The sequence below is a fragment of the Sesamum indicum genome, linkage group LG2 (assembly GCF_000512975.1).
Source record: "Sesamum indicum cultivar Zhongzhi No. 13 linkage group LG2, S_indicum_v1.0, whole genome shotgun sequence".
Classification (NCBI taxonomy): Eukaryota; Viridiplantae; Streptophyta; class Magnoliopsida; order Lamiales; family Pedaliaceae; genus Sesamum; species Sesamum indicum.
Genome location: NC_026146.1, coordinates 12531325 through 12540910, shown reverse-complemented (window position 1 = coordinate 12540910; position 9586 = coordinate 12531325). Strand labels below are relative to the sequence as shown.

Here is a 9586-nt window from a genome sequence, read left to right as displayed (position 1 = left end):
GATTTGAACTTAAGACCTCTTACCATATTGAATGATCACCTCATTAAGTTTATACTAAGTTTAAACTGATAGATACGAGAAGAATTATTTGATATTTAATATCTCTAATAATTGTATTAGTGGCTATAAAATATGTGAAAGTGGCATGCCTATACTGATCTCAAGATTATCCTCACCAACAATAAGTTATACCCGTAAGTATCCAAAGGATAAAGGACTTTTCAAAATAAATTGATAACAAACAAGACCAAAGATTACCAGGCCACCATAATCATCAAAAAGAGCTGCGGAGAAGGTTCTTATTTCTGTATCAATCACAGTATCATCTGAACCACTTGATATGTCTGGACCAATGAGCTTCAAAGCAAACCTCTTAGGAGGTTTCTTGAAACCACTCCAAACAATGAAGGTTCCCAATTCATTACCAACTGTCCATATACTAAATGGCTCTTTTGTGAACTTGGTGTCGGATGTGTCCCATATACTCTCATCCAAAAACTGATCTGTTGAGATCATATCAGCCCGAATGCACCTGAAGGAGCTGAAATCAGATTGCTTAGGCGTGCCTTTACAAGCAACACAGCCTAATGTAACGAAACCTGGGGGAGCTTGGGGCATCCAGAAGGATATACTATCCGTTTTTCTTTGTTTTTTAATATGTCCAATAAGCTGAAAATCTGAAGGGGCTTTATACAGATCAGATCCTTCTGAATCTTGAAGCACAATGCAAGCATTTGGAGGTTCATACCTGAAAACCAAGTAAAAACTTAAGCATACTACACCATGAAAGAGATAGTGAGATTAGGTAAACCAATATTACACAATTTCTTACCCTTGAATTGCAATATCACCAAAATATACCATTCCTTCAGGGACTACCGGACGCCAGATGGATAACTTCTTTCTTGATCCAGAACCTTGATTCCACCAGATTAACCGAAAGGTAGCAACAGCTTCAAACCTCTGTCTGGAATTTAGAGTTGATGACCTCTCCGATTGGACAGTGTCATCGCCAATAGAAGCAGAGGCTTCATTCTCTGAGCTCTTCAATTTTTCAGGAGAAATTTCCGAAAACCCAAAAAACAAATGACGCAACTCATATGCTCTCTGAGTCAGACTCAAAGTCAACCCGCCAAAATGCCAAGTTGGGACATCTATAATCAGAAGATAGACTGCATCAAGCAAGTATATATGGACAACTATGCTTGCAAAAGGTCGTGCAATTTGTTATTTCATTTCAGACGATCTCTAGGGTCAAGAAAGGTATGTCTTGGAGTGTGTAAGAGCTACAACCATGTTATAAGTAAAACCATAGGGGTTCATAATTTGATTTAAGAAATTTGATGAACAAATAAGCATATAAAGAACTCAAAAAAGATTTCCATACCGAGAGCCTGATCCAATACTGATACAATCTCTGAGGCCACAGGGAGAAACTAAAGATGCCAAGACACAGAAAACTGAGGAAATTGGAGGCTGTGCATTTCCTGGAGAAGCCACACAACCCAGCGCTACGTACCCTTTTGGGGCTTCAGGGAACCAAATCGAGCACATTGTCCCCCCCTCGGATCTACCTTTATCCGAAGTCAACTCAGAGCCATCAACACCTTCAGCCCAAAGGACATCATTTGAAGAAGGAGACCAAACCAGAGTGAAAGATTTTGGTCTCTTCACTCGTATTAAGCTAGTATTAACAGCAATTACACCTCTTGTTGGTGGCTTGTCACTGCCAAATGATTAAAAATTATTGGCATTGCTTGCCAAATTTTAAGAATTGGAAAGGTGAAGGAAAATAAAATTTACTAACGTCGGTGTCAGATAGTCACCGAGGACAGCAAAACCAGTTGGTGCACGAGGTCTCCAAAATGCATATACTTGGTCACTGACAGGATCTGCAGAAAAAGATAGGATTGTCATCGCTGCAGATATTTCCACATATTTATATATTATATATTATATCCATACAATATATATATATATATATGTGAGTGTGTGTGCGCACGGGCCGTACGTGAATATCAAAATCAAAACAACAAAGAGAATCAAGCACCAATTATATCATAAATTACTTTTTATCATCCCAACTCTATCAAACTCAGAGCACAGAACAGTTGATTTCTTTGATGTTGTTCTTAAAAATGACAAAATATCCTCTTCAACAGCCAGGAATAGTCTGAAGATGCTGAATGTAAAATTCATGAATATGTCAGAGGCAACCATCTGTATGCTAGTTTTCCCAGAAGCATTAGAGATCTTTATAGATGCATCAAAAGGCTCCAAAATTGTGATTCCATTACTCTCCATGGTTAAACCATGAGCTTCAGCACTCATTTCAACAGTATCCCCATTCAACACAAGCCTGCACAAAAATAAAATAGAATATTGTTTCATCAGAATAGCGTGCATACAACAACAAATCTATATCCCAATGTCATCATGATCCTTTTACAATGTTGTATGTACACAATGCAATTACACGTACACTATCCGGACCACAGTATCAAGTGATGGAAAATCTACATATGATACTAATCTCCATGAAAGGGATAACTCATACTAATCATATAAACAAACAGGATTCATCAAGAAGACCCTCACAGTGTCTTCTTGAATCGAACTAGCAATTTTTTGAATGTCGCAAGGACCTTGCTTCATGTAAATCTGCAGTTAAAACAGTCCGACTGAACCATATAAAAGGCTGAGAAGAGGTGAAGGCAATTGACTCAATCAACAGATTGGCAGGGTGCAAATTAGTCCATTCTCTATTGGTACCAACAGGAGGCTCTAAAACTCTAGTGTACAGCAACTTCATGGGTTCATTTGGTTGAGATCGATATACACAACTTGGAAGAGCCAAGATGATCTCTATAAGGAAAAATATTTTCATGCTGCCAATGATGCCAGTATTAAAGCAATTGTCTGTATCTACCCTAAACTGCAATGGAGAAGAGATGCTTGTTTTAAAGTATCATTTTCATCATTTATTTCAAATTTTCTACAAACTTCTTTTTGATATTTTCAATTATATGATTTCTACAATTCATTCTGTAGCTAAAATCAATAGCATAACACGGCATTACCTTTGATTTTTTGCTCATAGACAAAATTATACTTTGCCTTTCGGCATGTATTCATCACAACAAGAGTTCAATTATAATTTTCACGATTCCCGAGTTTATGTTATGCTCAGTGAAAATATGATAAAAGTTTATGATTGGTAGTGCATGATATGCAGCTTTCAGTCTGCATAGGACTTCTAGCATTTACAGTTTCAGTAATGAATACAAAGTTAAGTGTTTATGTCGCTTCAGGTTTTGCATCAATTTATTTGTCATGAAATTGTGTTGTTGAGAATTGCTACTGTTAGAATATTTAGGATTTGTGCATATCTTTTCTTATATGTTTTGGATAGCTATCTTTGACTGTTATCCACTAAGTTGTAGTTATCACTTAATTCCACCACTATACATAGAGATGGAATAATCACGAATAAATATTACGTTTTCGTTTCCTTTCCTACTTTCGACATGGTATAAGAGCAGGTTCAAGCAAAGAAGTGACAAAGAAATTATATATATATAATACTTGTATATATATATATATATATATCTTCTAAAAAAGGATAAAAAAAAGAGAGAGAGACCTAAATCCTAATTACCCAAAACCGCATCTGCTCCGCCGCAGGTCGTTGGGCATCCACTGCTATCCTTCTCCACCCGCCCCGCCATTTTTTGCACCCCAACACTGCTTCTCGCGCAGCCGTCCCAGCCACACGCACCTTTGTCTGCCCCCCCCCCCAATTGAGCGCTGCCACAGCGATCAGACCTGTCGCATCGCCAGTCCGCCGTTCTCCGGTAAGTGATAGCCTATGTGCTTTATTTTTAATTGTTTTTTTCTCTTCCCTAATGCTCCACAATTTGATTATTTAGGAGTGAGATGTTACCCTAAGATTTGTTCTCTATACCCTCTGCCCGTGAGCATGTGTCTTCCGTTTTTGCTAATGGCTACTGTCGACCAAAAAGGTGCTCTTGACACCACTGCTAAATTGAATGGTCAGAAATATATCCTTTAGCCCCAAGCCTTTAGGTTGTTTCTAGGCTATCAAAATAAACTGAAACGCATATTGACTTCTCCACCCACCTCGCTGATTAATGAGTCATGACGTGGCTTCTAAATAGTATGGCGGAATCTATTGGTGCAAATGTTATGTTTCCAACTTCTGCTAAGGTAATGTGGGATGCGTTATATGATATGTATTCTCATGACAAGAACATGTCACGTGTTTTTGAAATGTATGAGACTTTGCTCCTTCAAACAAGATGGTCGTACAGCTCCCGACTATCTCCGCCACACTAAAGGGGACACCTGATGAGATTGTGTTATATCACCGGTTGAGTTGTGATGCTCAGAGCTCAGTGGAAAATTTTGGGGTGGCCAAGTTCTTGTGTGGCCTTGACAAAAATCTGAAATTCGTTCATGATCATCTCCTAGCTAGTGACTATGTCCCTACATCGTGTCCTCCATGTTGCTACTAGTTCTTCTGAATCTTCATTTGGAACAACCACCGAGTCCTCGCCCATGGCATTTCGTTGTAGGGGTCGCGGCTCTTCCCGAGTCCGTGGTGGTCGTGGCCGAGGCTCCAATACTTCTACCAACTCTCGCTAGTGCACTAATTGTGGTCAAATAAATCATATAGCAGAAAAATGATGGCTCAAATATGGCAAACCAGAATGAGCAGCTCCGGAACCTTCTACACATGAATCACACTTGGTTACCCTTAGTTGTGAGGAATATGAGCAGCTCCTCCATCGCCCTTGGCTAATTTAGCTGCCCCAACCACATCTGCTTCCTCTCCGGATGCCTTTGTTGCATCACACGGTGAGTGTTGGATGCTAGATTCAAGTGCTACTACACACATCACTGGTAATCGATCTCATTTTTCCTCTCTATCTACTCATACCTCTCTCCCGTTCGCTTAGCTCATGAATCATACTCTACTATATTTGGCTCTGGTACATTCATCCCACACAGACCATTTTACCCTCACTAATGTTCTCTTTGCCCAAAGTTTCGTGTTAATCTACTCTCCATTAGTCAACTTACCAATCCACACAATTGCTCAATAACATTATTTCCTTCTTATTCTGTGTTCCAGGATCTGCAAACACACAGGACGACTGCTGGCGGTCATTGTCTTTACTTTCTAAACACATCTACACTTGTGGATGCTCGTGCTCTTTCTGTGCGTGCCTCCCCTCTTCCCCTCGTCAGTCATCTTGGACATCCGTCCTTACCTACCCTAATGAAAATCTTACCTACTTAGTCGACTAGCTCAGAATGTGAATCATGTGAACTGGGAAAGCACCAATGCTAGTTTTCCACCTCGTATTGACAAACGTAGTTCCTCTCCTTTTAGTTTAGTTCATTCTGATATGTGGGTCCATGTCGTATTGAGTCTATTGGTGGTTTCCATACTTTATTGCTTCTGCAGATGATTACTCTGGAACGACGTGGGTCTATTTACTCAAGGATAGATCTCATGTCCCTACTATCATAACTTCCTTTTGTAACGAAATAAAAACCCAATTTTCGGTCAGTATTCGTTTATTTCGTATTGATAATGCTCTTGAGTTTGTCTAAAAAGTAGTTTTAGTCTTAAGTGATTCCAATGGCATTTTACATCAAATCTCTTGGCCATATACCCCTCAACAAAACGATGTACGGAACACAAACATTGCTATCTTCTTGATATTGCTCGACCTATAATGGCACATATGCATATTTCCAAGTCCTATTGGGGACTGCTTGTTATCTTATTAACCATATGCCTTCCCGTGTTCTCAGTGGGGATGCTCCATATTCTTGTTCTTTTCCGTGGTAAGCTCCTATTTCGGGTAATTCCTCAGGTCTTTGGGTGTATGTGATTTGCCCATGTACAATCTCCTAATCTTGATAAACATTCTCCTCACTCTGCTAAATGTACATTTTTAGGGTATTCACTGGCACAAAAAGGGTATCGGTGTTACTATCTTAAGCCTCATCAGTCCTTCACCTTTGCAAATGTGACCTTCTTTGATTCCAGTGCTTATTACTCAACAACCTCTTTCCCCGCCGTTCAATACCTCACTTCCGTTACGTGTCTCGGCAATGCTATTCCTTAGCATACAGAACTATATACATGACCATTACAGGTGTATCCCAGACGTAATCGTTCAAGCACTACCACGTCTGCTGATCCACCTGGTCTTCTGTCACTGCAGCTCCTCGCACCCCATCCGCTACATCTGTTCCAATTGCTTTTCGCAAAGGTAAAAGGTCGTGCAGTGCTCATCCCTTGGCTCACTCTTTTCCTATCAGTATCTTAGTCCTATTATCATGCTTTCTTTGTCTCCCTATCATGTGTTTCTATTCCTCATTCTTATTGTGAAAAACTTCAGGAATCCGGTGCGTGGAAGATGGCAATGAACAAGTAGATGTTTGCTCTCAATTCCCGGGGACATAGGAGCTTGTGGACGTACCTCCTAACCTCATCATTGTTGCTTGTTGATGGGTATTTACCCTCAAATTTTGGGGTGACAATAAAGCTCGCGTGGTTGCAAAGGGTTTTACTTGGACATATCGGGTAGATTATTTTGAAATATTTTTCCCTATTGCACGCCGTAACTCCATTCGTGTATTCGTTTCCTGACAACTAATCTCAACTGGCCAATGTATCGGCCGACATAAAAATTGATTTCTTATACTGTGACTTGAATGAAACCGTTTACATGGAGCAACCTCCTGGTTATGTTGCTCAGGGGGAGAAGCAGCATATAATGTGCAAATTGAAATTGAAGAAAGCTTGTGCAAATTGAAATTGAAGAAAACTATTTATGGTCTCAAAGAAAGTCCTGGAGCGTGGTTTGATAAATTCAGTTGCATTATCCAGACCATTCAATTTAACAAGTAGTGCCAAGAGCATTTTTTTCTCCAACAGTAGCCATTAGGAAAAAAATGGAAGAAACACACACACACACAGAGGGAATAGAGAACAGATCTTAGGGAAACATCTCAATCACAAATATTCAGTCTGCAGGGCATGAGGGCACAGACAAAAAGCAACAATGGTGAATAGAGCACTTAGGCAAGGCGGGGGGGGGGGGGGGTCAGATGGGAGTTTGGGTAATTTAGGGTTTAGGTCTCTCCTATTCTTTTCCTAAAAGAAATATATATAAATAAGTACATGTATATAATTTCTCTCTCCTTTTTTTTTTTGGACGTTCTCTTATACCATGTACAGAATAGGAAAAGAAAAGAGAATGTTGTGTTTATTACCGATCGTTCCACCTAAACATATAGTGGTGGAACTAAGTGATAACTGCAACTTAGTGGATAACAATCAAAGATACCTATCCAAAACTAATAAGAAAAGAAATGCACAAATAAGAAGGATATTCACAAATCCTAATATTCTAACAGCAATAAACCGGTGGACATTCCTATAGATTCTAATCCTGATTTCTGGAATGATGACAGTAATTATTTGGAAGACAAGACAAAGTATAGAAGACTTGTTGGCAAGCTAATCTGCTTAAGTGTGACTAGGACTCATATCTCCATTGTCGTTGGCCTAGTTAGTCAATTTTATGGATAAGCCAATTCATTGGGAAGCTACTCTAATAATTTGAAGTATATAATGGCATCCCTTGGTAAAGGGTTATTATTCAAGCGACATGGACACAAAGATAAAAGCTTATGCTGATGCAGACTATGCTGGGTCAAAGGATGATAGGAAATCTACTTCTGGATATTGCACCTATGTTGGTGGCGTAGTAACGAACAAACTACAGTTGCTACATCAAGAAGAAAGGCTGAATATTTGGCTATGGTTCAAACCACTAGTGAAGTTCTGTGGTTAAAGAATCTGCTGAAAGAGCCGGGTTTCATGTACTGCTGACCCTGTACCTATGAACTGATTGTCAGCTATTCATATTGCCAGTAATCCTATTTTCCAAGAGAGGACAAAACATATAGAGGTCGATTGTCACTTTGTTCGTGAGGCTGTCATGAGTCAGAAAATCTGCACTCCCAGATATTTTTACCAAGCTTTGGCAGCAAAGAAGTTCGATATTTAAGTAACAAGCTGGGCATGATTGATATATTTGCTCCATCTTGGGGAGTGTTGGAATATTTAGGATTTGTGCATAGCTTTTCTTATTTGTTTTGGATAAGTATCTGTTATCCACTAAGTTGTCCTTACTACTTAATTCCATCACCATATATAAAGGTGGAATAATCAATAATAAATACTAAGTTCTCTTTTCTTTTCCTACTTCCTACAGCTACAACTTTATTTTGGTTTTTGTCAAAATCAGGGATGAGTATTTTATTCGGCATCAATTATGAGCAAAATCCAGGAGAGGGGAGACCATATAATTGACAGAATATGTGACCGAAATGGAATGAGGAGAGCTTCCCTCTAATTATCCACAAATGGACACCATGTGTCATGTGCCAAACTTCACGGGAAGTGGACATGACAAGTGGTTCCATGTGAATTAATGTGAACCTCAAAGCAAATAAAATGAGGGAAAAGCACCAGTAAGAAGTTGACCTGCAGAATGCATCCATCTGTGCATGCAACAGTTTGTTAGAGAGCATAAGTTGCCCTGCATTTCTTGCTTTATTGTAGAAGGTGAGTTCAGGACCAATAGCCTGCACAATAACATATAATGAACAAATATGTAAGCAACAGTGCCTCAGAAATATTTCATGCATTTCTAAAGTGAGTATTAAACTTCAATATTCTGGCGATCATTATCATCCCCAAGTTCCTCAAACAAAATGTTACCAAGATGGTTAAATATATCAGAAAGTTCGTGCAAAACTTGGCACTTATATGGCATCAACAGGATGTATGTTCCTCGGTCCTCGGCCATCCCTACATATAGGCATAAAAACCAATTTGAAATCCAACCCCTGGACCCTTCAATGAGCCTATCCATGAACTCCTCCATAATTAAACCATCGAAATCCCACTGTGTCTGCTTGTTATTAGTATCACTACGAGTAATGGTTCTCAGATGATTTATCCTTAATTGGTGTCGTTTTTAACCAACTCATGAACATCCTCATTTTACTCATGAATGATGACCCAAAAGTTCAGGTCTTGACTCTTAGGCAGAAAGTAGACCCTAGAAAATATCAAAGCGAATAAAAGATGCAATCATAAATAAGTTTGCTAAATCTCATAGATATAATGTTTATTGAACGAGATAGGTAATATAAATTACTTACTAGATAGACTATTAGCAACTTTCCATTTACTTCAAGTATCAGAATACACTACAGAGCCTAACATGCATGTTGCCAACAAGTCAATAACCACATTTCACTATAAGCATTCAAGCATCCACCCTCCTTCATGTTCCAAGAGGAACGTTCATATTACTTCAATTCATGAATTTTATGAATTAAGAACTAATTGTATAGGATCTTAAGGGGGTGAAAATAATAACTCATTGACTAGTTCTAAAGCTGTGATAATCATTCTTATGCTAAATGTATTTTTATTAAGAAAGGAATAGAAGAAAATTACAAATAAGGG

The 9586-nt window shown here is 38.9% G+C and overlaps 1 protein-coding gene across 1 annotated transcript in view; it reads right to left on the bottom strand.

Moving 5' to 3' along the window:
* Positions 1-9586, bottom strand: part of LOC105155975 — a 64685-nt gene that overhangs the window by 21123 nt on the left and 33976 nt on the right. The window contains 7 exon segments of the mRNA XM_011071974.2: positions 259-748; positions 833-1123; positions 1125-1154; positions 1388-1726; positions 1808-1892; positions 2070-2359; positions 8594-8694. Of these exon segments, the coding sequence (XP_011070276.2) occupies positions 259-748; positions 833-1123; positions 1125-1154; positions 1388-1726; positions 1808-1892; positions 2070-2359; positions 8594-8694 (1626 nt within the window).